The sequence below is a fragment of the Cyclopterus lumpus genome, chromosome 8, assembly GCF_009769545.1.
Source record: "Cyclopterus lumpus isolate fCycLum1 chromosome 8, fCycLum1.pri, whole genome shotgun sequence".
NCBI lineage: Eukaryota > Metazoa > Chordata > Actinopteri > Perciformes > Cyclopteridae > Cyclopterus > Cyclopterus lumpus.
Window position 1 is genome coordinate 13,934,730 of NC_046973.1, and position 17,443 is coordinate 13,952,172.

Consider the following 17,443-nt stretch of genomic DNA (forward strand, 5'->3'; position numbering starts at 1 on the left):
ACACACTCACAATCACACACACACACACCCACACGCGCACACACACACACACACACACACACACACACACACACACACACACACTCACACACACACACACACACTCACACTCACACTTGCACACTTTAATTGCTATTAATATGCCGTTTCCATTGCTCTCAAGCCCTAGCCAGCGTCATCCACCTCCTCTCTCCTGTCCTGCGTCATGACAACGTCACACTCTCTGATTTGGTGATATCCAATTAGTCTCTCCCTCACCGGTCCAATCTTATAAGTGGCCTCGCTTAATGCCAATGGAAGCCTTAAAGCCCAGATTACAGGTTCCTTGGTCCTCCTGACCCTCTCTCCGTCGCTCTACGCCTACTGTCACAACGTGGGCATCCCAAAGTGGGAAACAGTGTCTTAGGAGGATGAAAGGAAATAAATAAATAAACGCCCCCTCGTCAGGTCAACTTTATTCTCAGTGGTTATCTCTCTTATATCTCATGAACACATTTTGGGCCTTCTTTGAGTCTCACATGCAGATGTTCCTCAGCATTATGAATAAACTTACAGTCCAGTATGCCTTTTGATGATGTCAAAAGATCCGTTTCTCTGTCTGTTGTTGGACTGAATTCTTCTGTTTCCACGCATGTACTCGGCTGTACTGAGCTACTGGTTTTCCTATAACATTTGAAAGAATAAGCCAAGTGGAGTTATAACTTGTCTTGAGCCTTTAATCTAGCCTCTGATGTATGTCCCATGAGAACAATTGAATAAAAGACCCTTTAGAGAGTACTCCACCCACTCATGGAGCATTGTGCATCTAAATTATTGTCACACTCATGATGGACATTTAAAATCAATGCAGCAGAATAGAGGCTTTTTCCATTTCATTGATCAAAACCTACACTTCCCACAATGCAACGCGACCGCAGAGGGTGTTTACATTGGAGAAAGTTGATCATTTCTGATTCATCCGACGTCAAAGCCAAGGTCACGTCAGGATCAGGTCTCTATATCTCTTGAGGTTTGTGGGATTCTGTGTGTTTCAGTTTCAGCCAATATTCTTCTTTCCCCTCACGAGGTTGAAAGCAACCCTCTGTTTGGCCGACGCGTACGGGAGGACATCTTTACAACTTTTCTTTTAGCAAACCGTTGTGTGGATTGCTTTTTTAATGCAATGTTTGATACACATTGTACCAGCTGAGAGTGGCAATGAAGAATACTCGGTCCTTTCTTTTCTGATTCATATAACATCAAAGCCAAGGTTGGGGGTTCAACAAATAGTATTCAGCATATACAGGGCAACATGAATCTCAATGTTTATTCCCCCTGTTTTATATTCAGATGGCTGCAGCGTAGCCAAAGCCATCCACCGCCTCCTTCCTTTTCCTTCCTCGCAATATTTTCATCCCGGGCCTCAAATGAAATATGGCATATTAAGAATTTCACACCCACCAATACGTGCTGCTGCTGCACATGAAGCTCACAGCTCACCTTCGCTGTGGCTCGTTCGGTGCCAGGGAAGAAAACCCACTCACGATGCACACAGGAGAGTCAAAAGGTTACGTTGTTTGGCTCTTTTTGGATAGGTGTATATAAACATAAAGCTAATGACAAGTTACAGAGATAATTGTGTCTCAACATGACACACGATTGCAGTAATTCTAAGAGATTAGTGACTTTAAGAACGTCTTCTGTAGGAGTTCCACCCTTACCGATACTCTCATTGCACTGTGGGAATAAAAGAAGGAATTAAAAGACAATCTCCTCATTGTATCGGGGCTCTGCAAAAGGAGGCAGGCGGGACTCGAGCGGTTCCTGAAAATGTTTGGAGGGAATATGTCATGACGACAGTCGGCATAAGCCCGTCTAACCAGATTCAGGTCAATCTGCCTTTCAGATAATTCTTCCCAGCGTCCAATTAGTTCAGCACGCTGGCTTCTTAAAGTCTTACACAGCGGCGACGCACAAGCAGAAATCACAGCATCCCTGGAAAGACGCCAAAAACACAGATGTATATTTGCAGTAACAATGGAAAGGGCAATTCATACATTTATTAGTGCAGTAAAAATGTGTGTTTATTAAAAGCAAACTGATAGAATAAACCAAAGTCACCGAAAGCGACGCACATCAGTCAATGTTCCTCTTTGCTTATTCAACAGCAGAGAAAAACAAAGACATTGGAACGCTTTCAACGTCTTTGTTTTTGAAGTGAATGAAAAAAACATATTAATCAAATAGAACATTTATATATTTACTGCAGCCAAATCCATGTAGAAAATGCATTTGCTAGTTGCCATTAAAAGCAAGAGATTTAGACTAAAACTGATGGGCTTTTGCACTTCAGAGCTTAAAGAAGCGTGGCAGAAAGGTAATGGAAATGCATAACGTTTTTTGCATGAACAAGTAAAATCATTAGTTGTATTTGAAGCCGAGCCTGGGAATCGTGAGGGAGAGAGAGGCCTGTGAATACTGACTGAGCTGGAATGAAAATGACTTATGTAAAATACAAAGTAGGGTTTGTTAAGACTCTAATAACTAATATGAATGAAACAGAAACAGCAATGCTTTCTTATGAATAATGTATGTGGCCCATCAAAGTAGCAAAATCAGGAGATATAAAAGATGTGGCAGATGACATTGATCAGGGAAACAACCAAGTACACAACACCAAAATATGAAATGGAATAAATAGAAGATTGTTACATCAAGGCCGTAACAAATGAAACAGAACTTCACTGATGTAGTAGATCAAACAGAGTAATAAGCCTTTCAAGAGGCTTTAAGAAGAGAATGCAAACAGGATGATACTACAGACTCTAAGAGGCTAATCAAGCTTTTCTGGTCAGGGAAACTGACTTTATTCAGTCCTCTACTGTGGAGGACCAGGTGGTCCTCAATTAAATCCCCACACAGACAGGCTCTCATCTCATGTGGTTAAAAGGGTATATATATATATATATATATATATACGTGTATATACGGTGCATCCGGAAAGTATTCACAGCGCTTCACTTTTTCCACATTTTGTTATGTTACAGAACCTGACGGGGCTGTGGAACAAAAGAAGGAAGCATTGACACTGTCCATATTGAGGTCAGAGGTCAGCATGTGTTGGTATGAGGAAGTGTCCCATGTGTCACCTATTCATCGCTCTCTGAACGCTCTGACCTCATATTTACAGTCTGAGCTCCCGGCCCCATACGGAGCAGACATGTTAGGATCCGTGTGGTTCATGCTCAAGACTATTATTAAAGGTGCTTCATTAAACACATACATTTAAACTGTCAGAAAACCTCTCCAGCATAAATCCACACATACATCTCTCGTTATTAGTAGAGCGTATATTTCAGCCGTAGTGGGTGTACGGTGGATCAAAGCACAGGGAAGGGTTGACTGGAAGCTGAGAGAATGTTAATGTGTCTGGTGTCTCCTCCCTAATACCACAAATTCTATCTTTAACAAAAAAGAGCAGATTTCAAAACGGTCCATGCTAAAGGATCACGTTTTACTATTTTTGGGGAGATGGCTTGGGAATTTACACACATAAATGTGTCTTGGACACAAAGCTTGAGTTCAGCATTTTTGAGTCCAAAGTGATACTCGAGACGGTGGTTCAGTCCTGTCTAGACCCCTTTTTGGTTGAAAATGAATGAGTACATTTAAAAAAAGAAGACATTTTAATAAAAAGTGCATTCATAAACCGAGAATAGTCCCTCGTGGTCTCTTTGCGGAGTGGGAAGCGAGCAGACCTCCATACATCATATAGGTTACTATGCATGCACAGTATACGCTGGTACTTGAGCCAGGGGGCCACACCCATACACACCCATACACACCCATACACACCCACACACACACACACACACACACACACAAAGCTAATCTTCGTTAATCTAACTAGAGGTCGGGGTATTAGCCTGTTCCAGCAGACATAAATTGGGTGGGCTCCAGGATTGACTCATTGACCTACAATCTAGACATGTCAACAACTCACAGTGTAACTACAGTTCAATCCAGTTCACGTTTTTTTACTGAGGAGCCGTGCTAATCACTTTAAAGAGGCCACGGGCAACACCAGCTGAGTCAACCGTGTACACGCAGCAGCCTTTCTGGAACATTCTCAGCACACCGGTAGATTTGTGACGCGATGATTACATTGATGAAACGGGACTGGTGCTCAGTGCGGATGGGCCGACCCACAGACTGAGAGTCCACCTTACACGGGGCAGAAAGGTCTGGGCCGTTGAACGGGCTTAGCCTCGGTCCTGCTTCAGGGCCACGTTGCCCCTCTAGCCTCAGCATTAGACCGACCCCAATCCCAGACCGCTATGTGGAATGATAGATCTTTGCGAAAAAGATATCCATCTTTGAAGAAACTACACTACATGCATCATAATCCTAAAAACCCAGATACCTCTAATTACCTTTTACTGGGACTAGCTTCCATTTCACTTGACTGTAACAGCTACAGACTGCACAGATATTGAATAACGGTGGTTAGTAAGCCATTAAAAATGTAGTTGGAACAGCACGTCAGGAAGGTTGGTGCTAAATAAAGTCTTCATCGATGGATTGTCATGTTATTTTGTTACATTTTCATGTTCCCCAGTAGAAGAACCCCTCCCACTAGCACCATCTAGTCCCCTTTTATTCATATTTTAGCTCAGATGTATCAAGAGTGCAAAAAGAAAGGAATTCAATGAATTCATGAATATAGGAAATGAAATGAGGCCTTCTTCTTCTTCTTCTTCTTCCTGTGGGCGTGAGTTGGTGGTGACGTGTGTCGGGCTGTAAACCGTCAGCGCTGTGCGGTTGTGTCGTTCTCAGTAGCCTTCTTGTCCCGTTTCCAAACCGGCTTTTCCGGGATCCTCCCACTAAATAAGCACTTACCACACGCAGAGGCCAAATCATTAAGAGAGGACTTTCATGATTATCTCACACCAGTTTAGATTTACTGATCATGCAAGGTATATTCTAATATTGCCTTACATCTTGAATCCTTGTTGTTGTACCTCTCCTAAAATACTTATGATATAAGGATATATATGAGGATTTTTCTTTCACCGTGAAGTAGCTGTGTAGCGGCATGAAGTCGAGGGCAACTGGACCTGCTGTTTGTTCAGTTTCTATACCACAAGATGAAGGCAATGATTCATCAAAACACTTTCTCAGTAGCGTTTTATTAATGCCCTTTAGAAAATGTCCTTAAATATACCAACATGCGACTTTTATTACCAAAAGAAGAAGCTGCATATTTCAAGCTCCTTTGAAATCTAAATCAAAGACAAAGGAAACTATGTTTTATCTTTGCATTAGAGATTGACCTCTGTTTACTGGTGACGCCACACATGAACGCAGCATCTCACGGCAAAGCTCATCTCGGGCGAGCTGGGGTTTAGAGGGATAAGCCCGATCAAAGCCCTCCAGATGGATCTTTGACGTTGTCTACCTGGTAGGCTGCACCGCCTCCCAGGTACGGAGGGCAGCTGAGGGTGGCCTGATGGGAACAAGGGCAATCAAAGTCAGGGACGGAGGGGAGGAGGGGAAGAGGGAGGGGAGGTGACGCTGGCCTCGGTGGAGAACCTTTTTTCCGGTGCCCACGTGACTGGAAAGAGGAGGCTGTGTGGGGATTAGAGACAAAGATATAAAAGAGCAACACGGAAAAACACGCTTCACAAATTCAAGAAGAAAAAAAAGAAGAAATCTCTCGGAGCAGAGATCGGCGGTGGCCTCTCAGGATATCTGTGACGACAGGTGAGAACGACTTTGTTGACTTGACTCACGAATGACATCAGAACAGCTTTTATCATGTTGCCACATTGTCAGGAACAGAGACAGCAGCTAAACCAGAACACTATAACTCAGATGAGGAGGGATTTACTGCTCAAACTGTAAAGGAAGAGGAATGACTTAGAACTACGACGTGGTCTGTTGTGTGGGTCCATGTGGGTCCATGTGGGTCCATGTGGGTCGGCTGGAAGAACCGATGCAGAATACTGCTTAAGCTTAAGATCAGGACGGAGAGGAGGGACAGGACGGGACCGGGTCATGTGTTGTGACGCAGCCTCACGGGGTCAGAGTTCACCAATGATGTCGCCGGAATAGATCGTAATTCAGTAATCAGTGTCCCGATATCTTCAAGTATCAAACGTCCGCAGTCAAAAATCAGATTTGATGTCAAAGCTGAAGAGCCACTGGGGAAGTCTGAGGCCCCATTGCACATGGGGATTGTTAAAGAAGGGCAATTAGTTTGCTGTGGATCAGAGTGGGATTAGGGCTAATCTGGTTGTTCAAACTAATCTGCATGATCTCTTCTGATTGGCATTGAGGGCAGAAAGGAAACAGGATTAACAGAGGGCAGCGAGGGGGGGGGGAGAGGGAGGGAAAGAGAGGGAGAGAGAAGGGAGAGAGAAGGGCAGAGGAAGCCACAGAAGTCTGAACCGTGATCTCTGTGTGATGTCCTGTCTTTTAGAGACCCTCAGCAGCAATGAACGCCAACCCCCCTGCAGGAAGCGCCCTGGCCCCCGGTGGAACGGCCGGCCCCACCACACCCAAGAAGGGACCACCCAAGTTCAAGCAGAGGCAGACCCGTACATTCAAGAGCAAGGCCCCAAAGCCCGGCCAGAAAGGGTAAAATTAAAACGAACATTCACACATTTGCATTCGATGCAACCAATCGAATCAGGACGCTCACACCTCCGTTTTCTCTCCTGCAGCTTCGGCGACGACATCCCCGGCATGGAGGGCCTCGGCACGGACATCACGGTGGTGTGCCCATGGGAAGCCTTCGGAGACATGGAGCTCAGCGACTTGGCCAAATACGGCATCATCTAAACCGGCCGCCTCCCGCCTTCCTCGCCTTCCTCGCCTGCGCGCACCTCTCCTCTGTCCGGACCTCTCCATCCCGGCTCGGCACGCCATGATAAGACTGCCAGCAAGCCCCCTAAAGCCCTCTCGTCTACCTACCTCAGGCCGCACTCCACTAAGTGGAAGGAGAGCATAATCATGCTGTTATTTTTATATGATTATATGATATTGTTTATAGTATAAATATAAATATATATATATATATATATACATATCTTAAATGAGAAGACGAGAAAAAGAAACCCCACGCACCGTATTTCCTTCATCCATCTATGATAGCCTTCTCCCAACATCACCCCCCCACCCCCTCCTATTTGGACACCCCCCCCCAACCCACGGCAATGGACGCAAGCAAATCAGTAGCTTGTATTTGCTCCGAGCAGTCTATTAAAATGTAAATATTTTGTTCTCAGCGCTGAACCTTTTGACCTTGTCTCCCATCCTACCTTTTGTACGTCCTCCCACTTTTGTTTTGCGTTGTATTTTCTACTCCTCGTGCACAACTGTAACTGTACTGTAAACACCAAGGGATGCAAGGAGAGTGTGCGATATGCTGCAACGGTGAAAACGACAATGCACTTTCACGGAGGATCGACTCCCTTTTATCCCATCCATCCGTCTCTCTCTCTCTCTCTCTCTCTCTCCTTGCTGCCATCTGAACCCCCTCCTTAGAGAAAACAAAGGCATATACTGTATGTTATGTGTTGTGAGCACAATACAATACAGCAGACGTACTGGGAGCTGGTACGTCCTGATAGCGGCAGTAAAAAGTGTATATTTATAGTACTCATGTTGTCTGTTTGGTTTTTCTGGAACGCCTATATATGAAAGATGGAGAAGAAGAAAAAATAAAGCATGGAAGACATGGAATTTATCTCAAGCAAAAATATGTCAAACGAAGGGAAACAAAAAAACAATCAGGACTTAATATCAGTGATGAGGATTCGGGATGAGAAACTAAATGAAGGCGTACTCTCCAACGTTTCCCGGCAGTCTTCTATAACTCAAATTGATGTTACTTCCATCCGTCTCTTGACTTCAATGCACATCTGATAATAATTACCGTTCATTTTAAGGCTTCCTGAAATCGACACACTCCCACGTGGCTCTTTGTAAGGACGAGTAAAACCAATCATGGCATTAACGAGAAACACGGTTATTTCTCCTCTCACGAGGATAATCAATCATCTGGTATACGAAGTATAAGATCAACAATATTCAAGTAAGTCCCGGGGCTCAGGATGTTATGTCTCATAAATACTGTATATAATAGAATATAATTATGTTCTCATTTTGAACATACCCTACAACAGTCTACAGCTGAGGGAGATGGGAACGTCGTAGTGTTGCAGGAATGAGGCCTAAAACCCTGACATGAGTCACCCGTCTTGAAGTCGGAGGGTTTCATGAACCTACCTGAAATAAGGTAAACAAGCTGCAGAGGTTTTAACGTTTTGTGCTACGATATAAGTCAGCAGTGGTGTATAAAGTACCCACAAGCAATACTTGAGTAAAAGTAAAAGATACCTTACTGGAAAATGACTCCAGTAAAAGTCACCTATGAGAATTGAGTCAAAGTTTTAAAATATCTGAAAGTAATTTTTTTGATATTAAATGTACTTAAGTACATTTAAAGTAAAAGTAAATGCTGTTAATAAAAAAGAGTCAGAATTTTGAGAATTATGAAGTTTATTCTTTTAAGTGCCACCATGACCAAGGACAAGGAGTTGTAATTGGGTTGGCTGTGATCCATCCAGGAGCAACAATGTTCAACATAATATATTGTACATAAGTATTCTTTTGCATCTACTATGAACTTATCATCATAATTCTCAGAAAATCAATATGACACTATGAAGGAATTGTAACAGTGCATTTATAAGTATGCTCATTCCGACTACAGGATGTAGAGGGCAGATGCATTATATTGTGTTCAGTAAAAAATATCCACTTGATGCATCAGGTCAGTGTTTTGAGAAAGGACACCTGCCTTGTAAACTCCTCTGGGCCTGATGTGAACACAATAGGCAAAGGTTTTGCTCAAGCTGAATCTGTAATTGGGCGACTGCTACCATCATAACTATGGTTATGGTGGTCATAACTAGATCAAAACATGATCAATACTAAAGCAGCACCGAAAGTATAACCTAGTCATTAATTTAAACTGACAAATGTCCTGTTCAATCATCCAATTCCCAATCATATGGCGTGGTGGCTAGCTAACGTTAAGTTAGCTAACGTTAGCCAACTAGTGCTGCAATGATTATAGCTAAGATGACTCAAATCAACAATCTCACAACTGTCAACACTTCCTCAGCTCACTAACTTGCTGTCTACTACACTAATTGTCTCATTTGATTTACGATAGCTAGCGAACGTTAGCCTAACATACACCATGTATAGCTCCATTAGATCAGACACCTGTCCCCCCCCCCGCCAGAGATATACTCCAATCCGGTGTTGGTCTTCGTCACCACCGTCGTTTGTTGCGGGAGTAGCAGGGCTTCCATTTCTGCTTCCATCATGAATTCAGTCATCTACTCATGTAGTCGCTAGCTACGTTAGCATCCTGGGCATTACTGGCAATCAAAAGAACGCGGCTTTGAGAGCACTTGTTTGCAATTGTGCAATAACGTGATTAACCACTGATTCAACCTGCTTGCTTGGAGTCTGTGTTCCACCACAGTGCCCAACGTTGGTCTCATGATTCATTTATTTTTAGTATTAGATTTGATTTTGTAGCGAGTAACGAATGTTTCAGGGGAAATGTATCGGAGTCAAAGTATCAGTTTTCTTTACAAAATGTAGTGAAAATATAAATAGTAAAGTAAAATACAAATATCCCAAAAAACTACTTAAGTACAGTAACGATGTATTTCTACTTTGTTACTGTACACTATACTATACACCCCTCTAGAATCAAGGCGTTTTCTAACAAGTGGCTAAATGAGAATACAACACGTCACCACATCTGTCGTCCTCCTTCGCAGTGTGTCCTGGGGCATTGTTCGTTTAGAACCGCTCGCTTTGTACTGCCGCCCATCGCATTCACGCCTCAAAATTCATAAAAGTGGTGTTCATTTGTGAGTACTATCTTGCTGAAAGAAAACATGGAATAATGTTGTCAAGCCCCCAATAAATCCGCCATACCTGCAGCGCTTCATTCAATCAGGAACCAAAGCAGTGGGCCCTTTTACCTGTTGACCCGTTGGTGCTATGAAGAGTCATCACAGTTACGGACTCTTTTGTACTGTTGTCCTTCGACATCTCAATGACGACAAAGCTGTGTGACTTCACAGTTGAAGGTTAAACCGAACACACCCTGTAAACTCTTTGCTTGCCTGTACGGACACGAGTGGAGGCGTTACGTGTGGACTTGCAAAAGGCAACAGTGGAAAGCACTCTCTACTCTACTCCTGACGTAACTCCCCCTGCGGCAAACTCCACACTTCCAAATGCTGGTCCGGCTCTGCATCCGGACGAGACCGAGATGAGTCAGTTGGACTCTCGCCCCGTTTTTGTCTCACATGAATCTCTCAAACACTCAAACACTCACACATACACCCACACACACACAAAGTGCTCATGTTTTCTAGAGCCGGGATTCAAATTGTTATGGGAAACGGATTCATAACACAGGGAGGAGTGAACTCTCCCTCCCTGTGGGTGTGTGTGCGTATCATCCCCTCCAGGTGTGTGGAGCCCCACCTATAGTGGGAGGGAGGGACCAGGAGAGACAGGAGGGCTCTGACAGGAAGGTATGAGAAGTGTGAGTGTTTGCGTGTGTGTGTGTGTGTGTGTGTGTGTGTGTGTGTGTGTGTGTGTGTGTGTGTGTGTGTGTGTGGGTGTGTGGGGCGGGGGAGGTTTTCTCTGCTCTTACCCAACCTGTTGATGCAGGGCGGAACGTAATCTTCTCTCCCGGTGGCTCCAGACCTCAGCGACTCCATCGCATCCCACTCTTCCTCGGCTCACGCTCTTCCTGTATCCCAGAGACATGGCATCCGCGGAGGAGGCGCATTGAACGCTTGCAGAAAAACTTTAAGATTAAGGCTTTTGCAGTGGGATTTGGAAGTGCACTCCAACTTCCCAAAGGGTAAAAGGTAAATTCACCTGTTTTATTATTTGCTTTATGAACATGGCCTCTTTTTTTTTTGGGGGGGGGGGGGGGGGGGGGGTTACCTTTAATAGTCACCAAACATGGACATCTATTTTCTTTAAATCACAGAATACAATTTCTAGAATATATGTGCACTCGGTGATCAGCTTTGTTTAATAACAACTGTTATAATTGGCGAAAAGAATCCTCATAAAACTGGCATTAATAGGCTTATCAAAAACCTACGCGCCTTTATATTTAGATGGCAGTGACCTCCTGAAGTGGTTCCGCAGCCATTGTTTTGCAAGCGAAGGCCAGCGTGAGGTCAAAGTTGAGGGCCGGGGTCATTCTGTTGAGTGATAATCCTGCTAAAGGTCAGCTTTGATTCTCGGACAAAGGTTACAGGCTGGAGGAAGTAGCACTCAGCTATCAGGAGTGAATATCTCTCCCCTCCAATCTGAACTGCATGTAAACCTGTGTGTGTGTGTGTGTGTGTGTGTGTGTGTGCGTGTGTGTATGTGTGTGCGTGTGTGTGTGTGTGTGTAGCCCCGTCTGTTTTATGAGCTGATGCAACAGAATAGATAGATAGATAGATATATACTTTATGCATCCAATTTGATTGTAGCAGTAGCAAGCAAAGTTAGTCATCTTTCATGTTTCTTCCCCTCCCTTCATTCTTAGCGTTGGTCGAACACTCCTCTGCCATGTCCCGGCATGTTTATGCACTGCCTCCTCCTGCGCTCCTTCACTCATGCTGTCAAACCGCTTTCCTTCCTTCCCCTTTTCTTATTTTCCACGCTGTGACCTCGGGGCTATCCCTTCATCCATTCCGCTTTGCTTGGTTTTCTGCGCCCTCAGTCAATGAGCCGCCAGCGTGATTTCAGGAAAACGTGTACTTCCGTTTTGGTGTTGTCGAAATACTTTGTGCTTTTTGTCTCAGGAAAAAAGGGTCCTGTTTATCAAAGGACTTTTAAAAAGGAAGGACTGGATCCCCGAGTGGATTACTAACCAACTGTGACAATGGCCTTTTTATCCGAGATGCACAAACCCCTTTTCCCCCTGGTGCTCCTCTTCTACGTCCCTCTCACCTGTCTATGCCAGACAATCCTCAACTCAACCAACACCACGACCGCTTCCTCTCCTTCCTCAAACTCTACGTCCATAAAGGGCTGCGGCAGAGAACTCAACCCCATCTACCGGTTCCTGTGTGACCGCCGGGCAGCATGGGGTATCGTGCTGGAGACCCTGGCCTCCTCGGGCTTCCTGTTCAGCATGAGCCTCCTGCTCGGCCTGCTGCTCTGGTCCCTGTGGATCTGCTCTTCGACGAGGAACCAGCGCAGCAGCATCGGCGGCACGGTGGCCTGCATGTCCATGTTCTTGCTGGCCACGGCAGGGATCTTTGCCATCACCTTCTCCTTCATCATCCGCCTCACCCCTCAGACCTGCCCCACCAGGCTCTTCCTCTTCAGCGTGCTCTTCGCCCTGGCCTTCTCCTGCCTGCTGGCCCGCTGCCTCGCTCTGCTGGGCTTCGCGGCGGCCCGCGGCTGGGGGGAGCCCGCCCTGGCCCTGGGGCTCTTCGCCGTGCAGGTGATCATCTCCACCCAGTGGCTGATCGTGGTGTTGGTCCGGGACAGGAAGCCCTGCGAGTACAGCCAGGAGGAATTCGTCATGCTGCAGATCTACGTGCTGTGCCTGCTGGCGATCGGCTCGATCCTCTCCCTGCACTTCCTGTTCCGCTCCTGCTTCACGTACAGCTACAGCTACACAGGGCCCGTCCGCCAGCAGAGCCGAGCGCAGGCCACGATGCTCTGCCTCACGCTGTTGCTCTCCGCCTGCATCTGGGTGGTGTGGATCACGATGCTCGTCAGGGGGAACCCTGAGGTGGGCCGCCGGCCGCGGTGGGACGACCCGGTGCTCTGCATCGCCTTGGTGGTAAACGGCTGGGTGCTACTGATGGGCCACGGGCTCTCCCAGATCGCCTGCTTCTGCAGGGGGGAGGCCAAGTCCAAGGATATCCCTCTGAGCTTTGCAGGCTGGACCAGCCCATGTGCAGATATCCCAGCACTGTCCAGCCCGAATGAAGGGAACGAGAACGGAAGCTTTGAGAGCGATAGTGAGAGCAGGAGAGGTGAGAAGCTTTCCTCATTGGCCCAAAGGGGCGGAGCAAGACGAGGTGGAGAAATTATGCAACTAACAATGATTATCCCCAAGTGATTAATCAATTAAATTTGAATAAAATAGGATCAAATCCCCATCGCAAGGTGCAATAAACAGGATTAAGAGTGTCAATGAAGTGGTAAACAAAGATACAGTAGAGTAACGTCTACCTGGCCAGAGAGTGAAGTCTCTGAAAGGTGTTGTAATCTGATCTCCTTGCTTTGTTGACATAGCCGGGCCCACCACGTGTGCTTTTAGTAATTGACCAATTATCAATTAGTGGCGGATTAATCGTTTCCGCTCTTAGAATATTAACACCTCAATGGAATACAGTCACATAATCAATCATATTATTTGTGGATACCGGCACAATAGTGAAGACCTGACATGTAGCCCAAGAGTTAATAACTTTAAAACTAGATATGTAAGTAATGTCTTTCTGAACTGTGGTCACAGGTGACTGTTATGGAATAATAGTAAATGATAAAATGAGAGAAGAGTTATAAAGTTGGCAAACTGACTTTCATATCAGTTACACAACAATATCCATGTGAAGTTTAGCCACTTTTTATTGTAACGGGTCAAAGGTCATTTCTTCTGCTTCAGTCTGGCTTTTAAGGCCTTTTGTTGTTGTACACTTCCTGGACAAACAACACAAAATGTACAAATCTGACTGCAAGCAAACAAAAGCGGTAAAACCCGGCAATTCCAGATTCCCTAGAAATAAAAAAGTAAAAGCCAGAATTAACGTGGAGCCGTGGTCAAACGTCACAAAAGCCGTCAAAGCGTGCCTTTCTTTCTCTCTCTCATGATGAACAATGTGTGATGGAGCCATAATTATCTGACTGGATCGTGTGTCTCCCTTCAGGCCCTGAGCAATCTCTGCGATCGCCCTACGAGTCTGGATTCGCCGTGACGGTGAGTAATAAAACACGAGGCTAACGATCTGACTGCGCATGACCAAAGCGGCAATTACAGCCATGTCATATTGTAATGTTAATATCATGGCTGACCAACTGCACTGCCGTGACCAACGTGTGATTCTATGTTTCACTGTGTGTGTGTGTGTGTGTGTGTTTCAGGAAATCGACCCCGACAGAGATTACACCATCCCTCGCCCGCAGACCACCAACTACCTGGAACCTTATGACGAATATTGAAATTGTTGTCATGTCTGCTTCTTTCTCACACACACACACCCCATAGGTTTTTCTACATTTCTTCTTTTTTTTTTGTGCAAATGTAAATATGTTCTGTTTAGTGTTGTGTGTTGTTTCTGTCCCAAAAATTAAAATTAAATAACATAAAAAAAGAGACTGAGCAGAATTACTTCTGGAGGCTGGATGGGTGCAGAGTGCAGCTTTCTTCAGGTGGGAAATCCACATCAAATGCTTAGAGAAGTGAGTGTTGTTTGTGTGTGCATGTGTGTGCGTGTGTGTGTGTGGCTCTGAGAGGGTATATAATAGCCCTGAGGTGATAGAGGAGGTGTGAAGCCGTCACTCTGAAGGTGCCGAACTGCTGAGCGGGGCAGAGGCATCTGTGAACAGCAGAGAGGAGGGATGAAAGGAGGAGAGGAAGGGCGATTAGATGAGATGAGACAACGCCGGAGGAGGATAGGACAAGGAGATATTCTGGGTTATAAATTAAAACAATGGGTGTGTTCTGTGTGCATAAAAACATACGTATGCAACACGGTATACACTCTACTCTAATGACACATGCTGTTCTAAATAAAAAACACATCTATAAATTATCTGCTTGTCATAAAGCTTTGTCTCTCAGAGCCAGTGCCATGGCAGCAGGCCCCCAGAACGCAGAGATGCAGTACCACCCTTCAACCACCGGGGGGCAGTGTTTTACCATTTGAAGGAAAAGGCCCGACAAAATATATATATACTGCAGGCCACACATAAAGGAATTCAGTGTGTGCAGTGTGTGTGTGTGTGTGTGTGTATATATATATATATATATATATATATATATATATATATATATATATATATATATATATATATATATATATATATATATATATATACACACATATATATATATACACACATAAAGGAATGCAGTGTGTGTGTGTATATATATATACATACATACATATATACACATACATACATACATATACACACACACGCATTCCTTTATGTGTGGCCCGCAGTGACTCTGCCACACACACAAAAGGTCAATTCCTCACTTCAATAGATGCAATCTTGAAAGCCCCCGCCCCCTCCCCTTATCAGACGGCCTTCAATCTATTCTTCTAATTAGCCCAACTCCAATTACTCAGCGAGCATGCCATCAAATTGCCAATTGGCCTCTTGTGCATTAGAGCAATTAGCTGGGATATGAGGTTTCCTGCCACATCCAACCCATTTATGGCCATTAACTCCAGATGCGATTAAAGATTGTTCCAGATCCTCCACCTCCCCATCCCTCCCTGCCTCCCTCGGCAGCGTTAAAGAAAGTTGTGAGGTGGTGGAAGAGCTAATTGTGCAGTAGATTCTGGTCAGTGCAACCCAGCCGAGCAGGCGGTAATGGCCGCTGCCTCCATCCATCATCTGACTCACACTGGCTGTGGTGAAGAGGGAAAAGTTTGTGCAGTGCGAGGAATATTGTCTGGCCTCTAATCAAAAGGTTGCAGCATGGCGGCTCATATCACTCTCTCTCCTGATTGGGTAGAGGCTCCTTCAAGAGAAGAAGATAAGAGTTACACACTCGTGGAAAAGGAATGAATGGTTACCAGCTGCAGCATCAACACGGTACCTGGGAGCATCACCTCCTGAGAACCATTGTAGTACTTTGAGAACAGCACAGATAATAATAATAATAATAATAATAATAATAATAATAATAATAAGTACTCACAGACCAGTATAAAAACCAAACAGTTTATTTAGTATATACATTCAATAATAATGAAGATAATAAACAGAAGGCAGACACAAGGATGGCAAAAAGTAAAACATTGTGAGAAAATACATGTCACTTATTGGGGAAAAACAACAACAAAAAAACACTTGGATAAATGAGCTTTTAAAAGCATGTGACGTTTAACACAAACAAAATCCACATGCAATTCATACTCATTTATGAAATCCCTGTACAAAACAAAACAAAGACTCCCACTGGGTTGACTCGAGCAGTGCCGGGGGTCAGCGGCTGAGAACTTCTGCCTTCTCTCGTGTGTGCGCGTGTACGTGTGTTTCTGTGCGCATGTGCGTGCGCCAGCCCTGCAGCCCTCCGTATGAAACTCGCTCCAATTAGAGGAGGCAAAAGCAAGCGAAGGCAACCCCGCATGGACTCACCGCGGCGGCTGCTCGATAACGATTACACCGCCTCGACTCCGTGGCAGCTGCTCGCCTGTTTCACCAGCCTCACTTCTGCACGCGTCACTGTTTTTGTTCCCATACCATCTTCCAACATAATTATCATTAGGCGGGTGTTATTTTAGTTTTATTGTCATTATAAAAGCAAACCACGGGGGGGGGGGGGGGGATCAGGCTCGTGATTACAGCATCGCCGACAGAGGCGCAGAGCAGCGATAACCCGGATGATTGAAGCTGGACCGACGAGGCATCCGTAAAAGCCTCACCCTGGACTTTCCACCGAGATCCCCCCCCTCTCACCTCGCATCACTTTAACATCCGGGTTCTTTCCCTCCTTCTGCTACGCAACCCCCCCTCCTCCTCCTCCTCCTCTTCTTCCAGCACTAGGATTTGAATTCATGCACACAATGAAAAAGGCTCTCTGGCCGACACCCTTCCTCTCTCACAAAAGCATGCACAGCAACACTTCTGATAATACTTGTAAGGAATAATAAGACAAAAAAAGAGGTAACGCGCGTCAAAAATACTCATTGGACCTACTGCACAGTTTACACAATCATACAAAAACATTAACCCCCCCCTTCCTACTGTCCGCAGTGCCCCCTGAAATAAAATTACAAAAAAAGAAAGAAGACAGCAGGGGACGTTGTTATCCTGTCAGCTCATGATTAATGGCTCAGCTTGGCCACCACAGCCACGACGCCCCTCCACTCACTACCCACGCTTTGTTTCATTGTTGGAGAAAGGTGCCCACCGCTGGGCCACCGGGCCGTTTGACATTGTGTGGATGTTCCCCCTCCATTTAATTTGGCCCTCGTGGCAAACGCAATACAAAATATCCGCTCCAGACTTTCTGCATATCCCTCATGACTCCATCTGCTCTGATTTCCCATGTCTGCAGCAAACGCCTCCGCAATCCACAGCATGTTTCGTGTGTTAACCAAAAGTAGAAGGAAAAAAAAGACAATAAATGAGTGTGTGAACTGAATTCAATGTAACC

The 17,443-nt window shown here is 45.1% G+C and overlaps 2 protein-coding genes across 3 annotated transcripts; both read left to right on the forward strand.

Annotated features, from left to right (window-relative positions):
- Positions 1 to 5,181: 5,181 nt before the first annotated feature.
- On the forward strand, positions 5,182 to 7,097 carry LOC117735029 (retinal cone rhodopsin-sensitive cGMP 3',5'-cyclic phosphodiesterase subunit gamma-like). The gene is made up of 2 exons (XM_034539422.1): positions 5,182 to 6,618; positions 6,705 to 7,097. The coding sequence occupies exons 1-2, from the start codon at positions 6,476 to 6,478 to the stop codon at positions 6,820 to 6,822; spliced, it is 261 nt and encodes an 86-aa protein (XP_034395313.1). The 5' UTR covers positions 5,182 to 6,475; the 3' UTR covers positions 6,823 to 7,097.
- Positions 7,098 to 10,655: 3,558 nt separating this feature from the next.
- Positions 10,656 to 14,352, forward strand: LOC117734479 (G-protein coupled receptor family C group 5 member D). Of its 2 annotated transcripts, XM_034538486.1 has the most exons (4): positions 10,656 to 10,955; positions 11,892 to 13,079; positions 13,977 to 14,026; positions 14,191 to 14,352. In XM_034538486.1, exons 2-4 carry the CDS (start codon positions 11,972 to 11,974, stop codon positions 14,266 to 14,268), a joined length of 1,236 nt encoding a protein of 411 aa, XP_034394377.1. In that variant the 5' UTR covers positions 10,656 to 10,955; positions 11,892 to 11,971; the 3' UTR covers positions 14,269 to 14,352. The 2 variants fall into 2 exon arrangements, with proteins under 2 accessions (XP_034394377.1, XP_034394378.1); XM_034538487.1 differs by lacking the exon at positions 10,656 to 10,955 and having other exon boundaries at positions 11,054 to 13,079.
- The last annotated feature ends 3,091 nt before the right edge of the window (positions 14,353 to 17,443 follow it).